The 14,015-nt window shown below is 43.4% G+C and overlaps 1 protein-coding gene across 1 annotated transcript; it reads left to right on the top strand.

Annotated features, from left to right (window-relative positions):
• The first annotated feature begins 8,295 nt into the window (after positions 1–8,295).
• Positions 8,296–13,528, top strand: LOC121000004 (zinc finger protein ZIC 1). Its single transcript, XM_040431031.1, has 3 exons — positions 8,296–9,592; positions 10,375–10,538; positions 12,652–13,528. The coding sequence occupies exons 1-3, from the start codon at positions 8,620–8,622 to the stop codon at positions 12,847–12,849; spliced, it is 1,335 nt and encodes a 444-aa protein (XP_040286965.1). The 5' UTR covers positions 8,296–8,619; the 3' UTR covers positions 12,850–13,528.
• Positions 13,529–14,015: the final 487 nt, after the last annotated feature.

The raw sequence follows: 14,015 nt of genomic DNA, 5'->3' as shown, positions 1-14,015 counted from the left end.
TAGCGCCTCCAAATGAATGGCCAGTCAGCAGGATTAGGCAGATGCCCTGTCACTGATTTGTGCTCAGGCAATGGACTTGGAGACAAAGCTTAAAAATATATGATCCCCCTGAGCCTCGACCAGAAGATATTTTATACTTACTGGAGGTCCTCTCGATGGTCACTATAGCTCTACCGAGCCCCATCTTAGGACCTAGTTTGAGGATAAATGGGTGCCCCCCCCCCCCTGCAATACACATATACATTGGTAATCATAAGTAATACATGATCTCCATTCCCCCTATTGGAGTTCCATGTACTTTGTCAAGTCTGTATGGTAGCGCACACATGAGGCATAACCAGGCTGTGTATACCCCTCTCCCTGCAGGACCTCTGTGCATGCCCCTCTCCCTGGAGGACCTCTGTGCATGCCCCTCTCCCTGCAGGACCTCTGTGTATGCCCCTCTCCCTGCAGGACCTCTGCGCATGCCCCTCTCCCTGCAAGACCTCTGTGCATGCCCCTCTCCCTGGAGGACCTCTGTGCATGCCCCTCTCCCTGCAGGACCTCTGCGCATGCCCCTCTCCCTGCAGGACCTCTGCGCATGCCCCTCTCACTGCAAGACCTCTGTGCATGCCCCTCTCCCTGCAAGACCTCTGTGCATGCCCCTCTCCCTGCAGGACCTCTGTGCATGCCCCTCTCCCTGGAGGACCTCTGCGCATGCCCCCCTCCCTGCAGGACCTCTGCGCATGCCCCTCTCACTGCAGGACCTCTGTGCATGCCCCTCTCCCTGCAGGACCTCTGTGCATGCCCCTCTCCCTGCAGGACCTCTGTGCATGCCCCTCTCCCTGGAGGACCTCTGCGCATGCCCCCCTCCCTGCAGGACCTCTGCGTATGCCCCTCTCCCTGCAGGACCTCTGCGCATGCCCCTCTCACTGCAGGACCTCTGTGCATGCCCCTCTCCCTGCAGGACCTCTGCATGCCCCTCTCCCTGCAGGACCTCTGTGCATGCCCCTCTCACTGTAGGACCTCTGCGCATGCCCCTCTCCCTGCAGGACCTCTGTGTATGCCCCTCTCCCTGCAGGACCTCTGTGCATGCCCCACTCCATGGAGGACCTCTGCGCATGCCCCTCTCACTGCAGGACCTCTGCGCATGCCCCTCTCCCTGCAGGACCTCTGTGCATGCCCCACTCCATGGAGGACCTCTGCGCATGCCCCTCTCCCTGCAGGACCTCTGCGCATGCCCCTCTCCCTGCAGGACCTCTGCGCATGCCCCTCTCCCTGCAGGACCTCTGCGCATGCCCCTCTCTCTGCAGGACCTCTGCGCATGCCCCTCTCCCTGCAGGACCTCTGTGCATGCCCCTCTCCCTGCAGGACCTCTGCGTATTCCCCTCTCCCTGCAGGACCTCTGCGCATGCCCCTCTCTCTGCAGGACCTCTGCGCATGCCCCTCTCCCTGCATGACCTCTGTGCATGCCCCTCTCCCTGCATGACCTCTGTGCATGCCCCTCTCCCTGCAGGACCTCTGCGCATGCCCCTCTCCCTGCAGGACCTCTGAGCATGCCCCTCTCCCTGCAGGACCTCTGCGCATGCCCCTCTCCCTGCAAGACCTCTGTGCATGCCCCTCTCCCTTCAGGACCTCTGTGTATGCCCTCTCCCTGCAGGACCTCTGCACATGCCCCTCTCCCTGCTGGACCTCTGAGCATGCCCCTCTCCCTGCAGGACCTCTGAGCATGCCCCTCTCCCTGCAGGACCTCTGCGCATGCCCCTCTCCCTGCAGGACCTCTGCGCATGCCCCTCTCCCTGCAGGACCTCTGCACATGCCCTTCTCCGTGCAGGACCTCTGTGCATGCTCCTCTCCCTGCAGGACCTCTGTACTTGGTGGTGAAGGCACTGCTCAGTCTTCCTCTTACTGATGGCATACCGCTCGGGATACCTGCCTGCATTCCTCTGGACTTCGTCCTGTTCTAGTTAAAAGCTGAAAAACTGATCAGTAAGCACAAAGCAAACTTCATATAGAAATATATAACAAATGTGCATCCATAGAATCGTTACTGCTGTCTATGGGGGCTCTATAGATCTATAGACCTCTCACCCCCCTCTTTACACAAAATGCATATGCACTTAATTTATATAAGTATATATATAGAGAGAGAGAGTAAAATAATATACTATATATATATATATATATATATATATATATATATAGATAGATAGATATAGATAGATAGATATAGATATATAAATATATATTAAAATGCCACATTCTGCACCGCAATACAGACCTTAATATTTACCATATCAATCAATAGTAAAGAGCGCCTTTAGGTGTATGCAATGTATTGTATACCACACACCAGCTCTGCTCGTGTTATTTGTGCAAAGATCACTCACACATACTTTAATACCATATATATATAGTGTACATACACACGCACTATATATATACACTGTATACACACTATATATATATATATATATATATATATATATATACATATACTGTAAACACACTATATATATACTGTACACACTATATATATATATACTGTACACATACACTATATACACTGTAAACACATTATATATATATATATATATATATACACACACACTGTAAACACTATATATATTTATATACACACTGTAAAGACACTATATATACACTGTACACACACTATATATACACTGTACACACACTATATATACACTGTAAACACACTATATATATATGTATATACTATACACGCACACACTATATATATATACACACACTGTAAACACACTATATATATACACTGTAAACACACTATATATATATACATATACTGTACACACACTATATATATATTTATATATATATATATATATATATTGCACACACATAGCAACACAGACATCAAATAGTTGAGTGAGACATGAAAGAAAACGTGCACTTCAGAGTCGCAGCGTGTGGACATGTCTCATATAACAGCACCTGGATAAACTTGTGGCAATGTTTGGTAAGACTCTATAGGACCATGTGTGGGGACAGGAATGCAGGACTATACACTATAAGAACGGTGGTGTGATTTAACATGCCACTGCCATTGTAAAAAAATAAAACACAAAAAAAAACAAACACAAATCCAGACAAATTCATATTATGTTGTAATACCAGCGCATCTATGTATTATTAGGGCTTGCCATGTGAGCATGTGGTTGGTCTCAGGTCAGAGGTCAGACTCCATGGTATTTCAGAAGTCGGCGACTTCAACTGATGAATCATTCATCACTCACCTAACTACATTTCCAGTAGTAGTAATAATAATATACTAACAACACAAAAAGCATTCTATTCCAATAATCACATAGCCAAAAAACTGCTAAAACTGCACTGCAGACACTGCACAGTCTGCCACTAATCAATGTGCTTCCGCTGTAAAGTATGGTGTAAATTACCAGTATTTCACATTACGGCAGAAAACAGACACCCAATTATGGACCCCATCATAGCAAAGAAAACGCATCCGTCTGTCTATTATCTATCTATCTCGCTACCCACCTACCTCTCTATATTTCTGGCTATAAACACACACACACAAAGGCATGTATACACACATAAATACAGTATACGCACATATGTATACACACTTATATACAGTATACACACATATATACAGTATATACACATATACACAGACAGGTATACACACATATATACAGTATATACACAGACAGGTATACACACATATATACAGTATACACAGAGAAATGTATATACACACACATTATACACACATATACACACAGAGACATGTATATACACACACATATATATAGTACACACACATATACACACAGTATACACACATATACACATATACACAGTATACACACATATATATACAGCATACACACATATACACACACAGTATACACACATATACACACAGAGACATGTAGACACACATATATACAGCATACACACAGACATGTATACACACATATACACAGTGTACACATATATGTATACACACAGAAACGTGTATATACACACACAGTATACACACATATACACAGTATACACACATAGTATACACACATAGACATGTATTCACACATATACACAGTATTCACACATATATACAGCATACACACATATACACATAGAGACATGCATACACACATATACACACATATATACAGCACACCCATATACACAGTATACACCCATATATACACACATACACACAAATACACACACAGACATGTATACACACATATACACAATATACACATATATACAGCATACACACAGTATACACACATATATACAGTATACACACATATACACACATATACAGACATGTATACACATATACACACATATACACATATATACAGCACACACATATACACAGTATACACACATGTATACACACATATACACAATATACACATATATACAGTATACACACATATACAGTATACACACATATACACACACATACATCTATACACACATATACACATATATACAGCACACACATATACACAGTATACACACATATATACACACAGACATGTATACACACATATACACAGCACAGACATAGACATGTATATACACACATATACACAGCATACACTTATGTATATATACAGCACACACACACACACATACATGATTTAGTACTATCTCAGTTAGTGGATGACAGGCTTTGGGGACTGAGTAAAGATGTGTAAAATGTATTAATCTGAGCGGACAATGGAGATGGTAATTAAATATAAAAGGCAGGGAATTGATTCTTCTTTTTCTCTCTCCTAATTTTCCATCCCGAGGCGATGCTAAACCCCGGAATGAGGGTCTTTAGAAAGCAGCAGCGGAAGCCTGTCCTTCCCATTCCCACAGTCTATTGGCATGGTAATACCCCTTCAACCTTTTCTCACCTAAGATTACTGATTGCTATTAAGGGTCAGCACAATAGGTTTTCTGAACAAACAATCCATGTGAAAAGATATGCCCCATCTACATGAGAGGAGATGGAAATGGGTCTGTTAGGAGTAGTAGTACTGGGTCATGTCACCCATCCAGTGGCCTGGCTTACCTACTCCACCTGTTGCTTCAGGTCTTCCTTCAAGCAGTCATGCTTTATTTCTTGCTGTCCTGGTTTCTAGAAGCAGTTAGGGAAAGTGTAATGAAGAGGCAGAAATGAGCCGTCAGGACGGTATTTAATGACGGATATTGTCACGTCGGTGCCTGTGGCTTTGAACTAGCACAAGGCTCCTTCCCGCAGGGCGCCGCAAATCCCTCTTCACAACTTCTACAACTTTCTACAAGTCTCCTACCTACCTGCCTGCTTCTGGGTAGGTGCTGAGACCAGCGATTGTAAGGTTGTAGCATCTGCGTGTGATCTGAAGCCTCCCCTGAGGACTACAGCACCTATCATCGGCAGTGCATTTTCTGCATATTTCTATTAACAGTGATCTGAAGTCTCTCCTGGTGACTACACCACCCATTATCTGCAGTGTATTTTATAGACAATCTTTTAAATATGAAGCCTCTCCTGATGACTACACCACCTATTATCTGCAGTGTAACTGATGCATATTTGCATTAACAGTGATCTGAAGCCTCTCCTGATGACTATAGAACTTATCCTCTGCAGTGTATGTGATACATATTTCTCCTAACAGTGCTCTGAAGCCTCTCCTGATGACTACAGCACCTATCCTCTGCAGTGTATGTGAAACATATGTCTCCTAACAGTGCTCTGAATCCTCTCCTGATGACTACAGCACCTATCCTCTGCAGTGTATGTGATACATATTTCTCCTAACAGTGCTCTGAAGCCTCTCCTGATGACTACAGCACCTATCCTCTGCAGTGTATGTGATACATATTTCTCCTAACAGTGACCTGAAGCCTCTCCTGATGACTACAGCACCTATCCTCTGCAGTGCATGTGATACATATTTCTCCTAACAGTGCTCTGAATCCTCTCCTGATGACTACAGCACCTATCCTCTGCAGTGTATGTGATACATATTTCTCCTAACAGTGCTCTGAATCCTCTCCTGATGACTACAGCACCTATCCTCTGCAGTGCATGTGATACATATTTCTCCTAACAGTGCTCTGAAGCCTCTCCTGATGACTACAGCACCTATCCTCTGCAGTGTATGTGAAACATATGTCTCCTAACAGTGACCTGAAGCCTCTCCTGATGACTACAGCACCTATCCTCTGCAGTGTATGTGATACATATTTCTCCTAACAGTGCTCTGAAGCCTCTCCTGATGACTACAGCACCTATCCTCTGCAGTGTATGTGAAACATATGTCTCCTAACAGTGCTCTGAAGCCTCTCCTGATGACTACAGAACCTATCCTCTGAGGTGTATGTGATACATATTTCTCCTAACAGTGCTCCGAAGCCTCTCCTGATGACTACAGCACCTATCCTCTGCAGTGCATGTGATACACATTTCTCCTAACAGTGCTCTGAATCCTCTCCTGATGACCACAGCACCTATCCTCTGCAGTGCATGTGATACATATTTCTCCTAACAGTGCTCTGAATCCTCTCCTGATGACTACAGCACCTATCCTCTGCAGTGTATGTGAAACATATGTCTCCTAACAGTGCTCTGAATCCTCTCCTGATGACTACAGCACCTATCCTCTGCAGTGCATGTGATACATATTTCTCCTAACAGTGCTCTGAAGCCTCTCCTGATGACTACAGCACCTATCCTCTGCAGTGCATGTGATACATATTTCTCCTAACAGTGACCTGAAGCCTCTCCTGATGACTACAGCACCTATCCTCTGCAGTGTATGTGAAACATATGTCTCCTAACAGTGACCTGAAGCCTCTCCTGATGACCACAGCACCTATTTCTACTAACATGAAGGTACGTCCTTCTACCCCCTGACCATGGGTATGGAAAGGTTTTGGAGATTTGAGGGCTGCCATGTTACTTCTCCTTCTTGGACTATATATCTGCACAATAATAGTGGGAAAGGGGCTTGAAATATTCACCTGGCCAAAATGGGGTTTAGCATAGCTGGAAATGTGAGTTCTCCTGCTTTCTTATGAGAACACGTGGTGGGAGCCCCTGCTACCTGGCCTGGGCTGTTTACACTCTTCTCCTATAAGTTCTCTTTGTCAAGGAGTGACAGTTACTAGAAAGAGTCATTGAGGCAGAAAACAAAGGGTAAATGGGATGATTCCGATCCTGTCCCAGCTTCCATGGCTAGAAAATAATTACAGCTAATGAATATGCACAAGAGGGAATAATGGCAGGGTAAATACAGGGACAATGGATGATGTAAAATTCCTATCAGATGTATTGAGTGCATTACAAGCAGCAGCCCATAGGCTCCCAGAGCACATGCCACCAGTGGGACATATGACTGCTATGGTAGGTGGCACTGCCCGAATCTATGCTGATTACCCCCATGGACTTGGAGGGGACAGACAGGTTCATAAAACAAGCAAGGGTTGTCCTGTTTGCACTGAATCCAAGGCTGGGAGCAAATCAAAGGGAGTGTAGTCCTTTTCCTGCTCACTCAACTGAAGGTAAGTCCATTCTCTCTGCCTGATTTTTCCATCGTCCCGGGGGAGGCTATAGGGGGATTTCAATAACTGTGACAAGGGTGACTGATTTGTGAACTATGAAAAAAAAAGGGTCTCCAAATGTATACCGAGGGGGGAAAGAAGTCTACAGAGGGATCCTGGCAGCTGAGAAAAAAAAAATCAAAAATCAAAACATACCCTACAAAGAGTTAACAGACATTTAGAATAGAAAAAATAAATAAATAAAGATAAAAAAAAAAACGAAATTCATGAAGTAACACAAAATTGTCACCCACCTGTGATGTGATGGGTGCAAGGAATATTTCTGAAACATAAAGGGGAGGACAGGCAGAAAATTCTTATGCTATGTGATATTGGGAAAAGGAAGGATGCTTGTGGGTCTAGGAATAAGATGTGCAGAAATGAAGAAGTAACGGGGGTTTTGCGGGATTCCCCCCCCTGTTGTAGAATTTGGGCAGAAAAAAAAAAAAGTTGCTACTCCTAAAAAACATTGTTTGTCCTGAGCAGTGTCACCTCCCTGACACCAGCCCCGGGATGGATGAGCGCAGGCAGCCAATGGCGGGGAGGCTGGGCCTCTGGGAGGCCTTGGTAGGAGAGCAGGGGGGCAGGGGGGAGAGGGCGACCACCAATTGGCTCTGACGTCCGTCCAGACGTGACTCCGCCCCCTCCTCCCATTCATCAAGGGGGGACTGAGTCGTCCTTTCAATTCATTTATCTGCAGGAATGATTGCCGCTATCAGTCTCCAGCTCAACGCCCGGCTGAGGAGGTGAAAGTTTCTCCCCAGGAAGATAAACCGCAAAAGACAATATTGTGCGTGATTTGATCGCACAGAGCATTAAAAAAAAGAAAGAAAAAAAAGAATAATAATAAAACAAGAGAAGGAAGAACTCTCCGCATCCGCACGACATTCCCATGCACCACCCGCTCTCCGCACTGTCTGCTGCACACAAGGCTCCAGTTTTGCTCCATCGCTGAGATCTCATCGATGTAAAGCAGCAGCGATCGCGATCGATCTCCTCCTTGGCGCTCACAGTCTTGTGGTTGAAGAAGAAGAAGCGATGCTGCTGGACGCAGGACCCCAGTACCCGTCCATAGGAGTCACCACCTTCGGCTCTTCCAGGCACCACCACTCCGCGGGCGACGTGACGGATCGAGAAGTGGGTCTGGGCATCAACCCTTTCGCCGACGGAATGGGCGCCTTTAAGATTAACCCCAGCAGCCACGACCTCGCCTCCGGCCAGACTGCCTTCACCTCTCAGGCTCCGGGCTACGCTGCGGCCGCCGCCTTGGGGCATCATCACCACCCGGGGCACGTCAGCTCCTACTCCAGCGCTGCCTTCAACTCCACCCGGGACTTTCTGTTCCGAAATCGGGGCTTCGGGGAGGCTGCCAGTGCCCAGCACAGCCTGTTCGCCTCGGCGGCGGGGGGCTTTGGAGGACCCCATGGTCACACTGATGCCGCAGGACACTTGATCTTCCCAGGACTACACGAGCAAGCCGGCGGCCATGGCTCCCCCAACGTGGTGAACGGCCAGATGAGGCTCGGCTTCTCTGGAGACATGTACGGCAGGGCCGATCAGTACGGACAGGTGACCAGCCCCCGATCCGAGCACTATGCCTCCACCCAACTTCATGGCTACGGTCCTATGAACATGAACATGGCTGCCCACCACGGAGCAGGGGCCTTCTTCCGTTACATGAGGCAGCCCATCAAGCAAGAACTCATTTGCAAATGGATTGAACCCGAGCAGTTGTCAAACCCTAAAAAGTCCTGCAACAAAACTTTCAGCACCATGCATGAGCTGGTCACGCATGTCACGGTGGAGCACGTTGGGGGACCCGAGCAGTCCAATCATATATGTTTTTGGGAAGAGTGCCCCAGAGAAGGGAAGCCCTTTAAAGCTAAATACAAACTGGTCAACCACATAAGAGTCCACACAGGTGAAAAACCCTTCCCCTGCCCCTTCCCTGGATGCGGGAAAGTCTTTGCCAGATCAGAGAACCTGAAAATCCACAAGAGAACTCACACAGGTATTTATTTAAATTCAGATTTGTAAAGAAAAATAAATAAACAAAGAAAAATAAATAAATAGAAACAATGCAGCCAATATTCTATTCCATTATTGTGCCGATCTCTTCATCCCTATCAATTATAAATGATAAACCAAAAAAATATTAAATTTTGCTCTTTTCTATAGCAACCTAAATATTACCCTTGGCATTTATATATATTTTTTATTATTTGCCTGCGTTTTCTTGGCGATATTTTCGTTCTCAGGTTCATAGCCTATGTTTATTAATGTCTTCCTGCAGAACGAAAATAAACTTGTCGACCTGTCAGATCTGTCTGAATGCTGGATAAGCTTAATTGCGTTACCGGGGAAATTCGTGCTAAATATTCAATTATCCAATTTTCATTTGGAATTGACAAATATTTGTTAAAAATCGAGTTATGTAGTCATTGCCATCAATCAAAGCCAAGCTCTGGCTGCAGTGACCGGGAAACCAATGTGGGATCTCCCAGGGCAGTGAGGATGAAGGGGGTGGGCGGGAGGGGGCTTCCTCAATCTGTCAGTCTAGTTTTTAATATTTGTAGCTAAAAAGCACACAGTATAGAAAAGAAATCTACATCTGTCATTTTAATGGGATACTTCTAATTTTATTTTGACATATCGTTTTTATTTTCATTCAGAAAAATAGCTGAGTAGATTGTGTCAGCATATTCTGTTCATTAGAAATTAATTTCGTGCATATTTCACTGGGATAACAGATTGTATTAAATTTGCTTTTTTTTCTTGTGCATTTTATTATAGGAGAGAAACCCTTTAAGTGTGAGTTTGAAGGCTGTGACAGACGATTTGCAAACAGCAGCGACCGTAAAAAACACATGCACGTCCATACTTCAGACAAGCCCTACCTGTGTAAGATGTGTGACAAGTCCTACACCCACCCAAGCTCCCTCAGAAAACACATGAAGGTAAATAAACGGCAGTGTGGATTGTGCCTGACACAGGGGCCACAGCTCATCCTCACACAGGGTCTCCTACAGCTCTGTCTGCATTGCTTCAATGTGACCTAGTATTATGTTTATATATATACCCTGTAAGTGTGAGTTTGAAGGTTTTCTAACCTCTGATATCAGCTACGGTATATTTTTAGATGGTTCCAGTTTATATATCGTTTATATTATATACTATACCACTTCTATGTTTATACCATAGTTTATCCTTTCGGTTTATACAGTTCCGATATATTATTATATTATACTGAGCAGTGTTACAAGAAAATATATGTAAAAGTGTGTTAAATATCAGTTGCTGTCATGTTTACAGTCCCTTACAATATTGTTGCAGAATACCCCATTCTTAATACATACATAATACATGGCCAAAGTATCTTCATTATTCTTTATAAAGGTAGATTTTATTCTTTATATTATTCGGGCTGTAGGTATAATCCCCGTGTACAGTCCTATAATGGAGGGCACAGTGGATATCCACCTCCCTGCTTTCAGGCATACAGTTCTGCCACTCCTAATATTTCATATTCATGCTATATGTAACGCTGGGCACATCGTGTCTCCACATTGTATACAGTCTTAGAATTGCCACGTTGCAGCCATGTCTACAGCCCAAACTTTCCTCCTTGTATTTTTTAACCCCTGATATCAGCTTCAGTTTATACTGTCAGGGCCCATATTTCCTGACCCTTGATATCAGTTACAGTATATACAGTTGAGGGTGTGTATTTCTTGATCCACAGTATATACAGCCAGTGTCTATATTTCTTAACCCCTGATAGCTACAGTATATACAGTCAGTGTCTATATTTCTTAACCCCTGACAGCTACAGTATATACAGTCAGGGTCTATATATCCTAACCTCTGATATCAGCTACAGTATATACAAGTTCTGTATTTCTTGATCGGCAGTATATACAGTCAGGACCTACATTTCTTCACCCACAGTATATACAGTCAGGGTCTATATTTCCTAACCTCTGATATCAGCTACACAGTATATACAGGTTCTGTATTTCTTGATCGGCAGTATATACAGTGAGGATCTATATTTCTTCATCCACAGTATATACAGTGAGGATCTATATTTTTTTAACCCACAGTATATACAGTCAGGATCTTATATTTCTTCACCCACAGTATATACAGTCAGGATCTATATTTCTTCACCCACAGTATATACAGTCAGGATCTATATTTCCTTATCCACAGTATGTACATTCAGAATCTATATTTACTGACCGTTCTATAACAGTTACAGTATATACAGTTAGGCTCTGTATTTCTTAACCTCTGATATCAGCTACAGTATATACAGTCAGGGTCCATATTTCTTCATCCGCTGTATATACAGTCAGAATCTATATTTCCTTATCCACAGTATATACAGTCAGGATCTATATTTACTGACCGTTCTATAACAGTTACAGCATATACAGTTAGGCTCTGTATTTCTTAACCTCTGATATCAGCTACAGTATATACAGTCAGGGTCAATATTTCTTTACTCACAGTATATACAGTTAGGGTCCATATTTCTTCACCCACAGTATATACAGTCATTGTCCATATTTCTTTACCCACAGTATATACAGTCAGGGTCTATATTGCCTGATCTTTTTATAACAGTTACAGTATATACAGTTAGGGTCTATATTTACTGACCGTTCTATAACAGTTACAGAAAATACAGTTAGGCTCTGTATTTCTTAGCCTCTGATATGAGCTACATTACATACAGTCAGGATCCATATTTCTTAACCCCTTGATAACACAGAACAAATGCTGCCCACTTTGTGGTTGAAACCCTTTCCTCCTGGCAACCAACAAAAAAGCCCCCTGCCAGTCTACACCCCGCATCCAATCTCTTGTATTCTCCCAGGAATAAATAAGGATTGTGTGTGGAGGAAAGATGGAGGGAACCCAGCAGAATTTGACAAGGCAGTGTCCCTTGCTTGTCCTTACAGTGGTTGTCTCGTAAATCTATAATGGATCTTTAGGGATTAGGATTGTGAATGGCTTTTATATTTATACATAGATATATATATTTTTTTTCTTTCTCTTGTATAGGTCCACGAATCTTCTTCCCAGGGATCCCAGCCTTCCCCAGCAGCAAGCTCAGGCTATGAATCTTCAACACCCCCAACAATTGTGTCTCCTACTTCAGAAAACCAGAGCACAAGTTCCTTATCCCCTTCCTCCTCAGCAGTCCATCACACGTCCAGTCACAGCACGCTCTCATCAAATTTTAACGAATGGTACGTTTAAATAAACCCATATTTAACAAAAAAAAAAAGACTTCCACATTCATGATGAACACTTCCAGTCTAATCCTAAAGCTGCCACATAGACCCAGGATGGAATCACAATGAAGAATGAGACCTTGTATTGCCATGTCTACAGGCTTGGGTAGAACAAAATATAAGGGGATTGTAGGATGCATGAGAAGAGTTCCCAGGCCAAAAGCCAACTGTGTAGGGTTTAATGAACCACTAATTAGAGGTCTCAATCTGCATGTCTCTTCTGGCGGCCTTTTTTTTTTTTTGTAAATACAGAATTATTAGTTGAAGAAGAAATGTTCTGTTGATTTTGTAAATAGTTGTATAACAAGGGGTATGTGAAATTGTGATCACTGCATCCATGTGTGTTGGGGTGGGGAAGGACAGCAAGGATGTTCTAGTAAATGTGTACCAAAATGTGAACTCCATTGTATTCTGATGACAAGTCCTAAGCGTCCATCTTATCAGACCCTTTACTGGTTTCAGTGTGCTTCTCTGTATAAAGTGCAAGCTCTTCGTCCCAAAGTCCAGTCCGGTTTATTTAGTGCAGTGATATGTTGTTCTTATTACACGTCATGTCAATGAATTCGTTCAGTGCAAGCCTGGAACTTTACGTGTTACAGTCTGTTACATTTTTTTTGTTCATGTAAAGTGATATTAAAAGATAAAAAAAACAAAAAAAAAACCACCATGTTATATCTGTCCGTTGCTTTTTGCACCGTTAATAATGTATATAGAGTTCATCCTTTTCCTATTTATCCGCATGTAAAAGGCCGGCTTATACATGTAATTAACTAAAAAATAATATACAATATTTATGGATAGAAAAAAACAAAAAACAAATAACAATTCGTCTGTAATATTTTAGTTCGCAAAGCTGTTTCGTAATATTTCGTACACGATTAAAGACTATGAATATCTCAGTCCTTTGTGGGAGGCATCCTTATTTAATAAATGACCCCAACCCCCACCCGAATCAGGGTCACAGAGTGCTATTGTGATATATGGAGGAACCCTTACCACACACAATTTATCCTATTTACTAACTGCATGGACCGCCCGAGCACTTTAGTAAACTAAATGTGTACATTCCTGTTTCTCTGTAGAATCCTAAGAATTGCCACAGAGCCCATAAAACTACTTTATGAAGGGCAC

The sequence above is a fragment of the Bufo bufo genome, chromosome 4 (assembly GCF_905171765.1).
Source record: "Bufo bufo chromosome 4, aBufBuf1.1, whole genome shotgun sequence".
Taxonomy (NCBI): domain Eukaryota; kingdom Metazoa; phylum Chordata; class Amphibia; order Anura; family Bufonidae; genus Bufo; species Bufo bufo.
This window is presented reverse-complemented; position numbering and strand designations above follow the sequence as displayed.

Coding starts and splice junctions, on each gene's coding strand:
- LOC121000004 (XM_040431031.1), top strand. CDS start 8,620: ATGCTGCTGGACGCAGGACCCCAGTACCCGTCCATAGGAGTCACCACC. Junction 9,593..10,374: donor CCACAAGAGAACTCACACAG/GTATTTATTTAA, acceptor ATTTTATTATAG/GAGAGAAACCCTTTAAGTGT. Junction 10,539..12,651: donor CCCTCAGAAAACACATGAAG/GTAAATAAACGG, acceptor TCTCTTGTATAG/GTCCACGAATCTTCTTCCCA.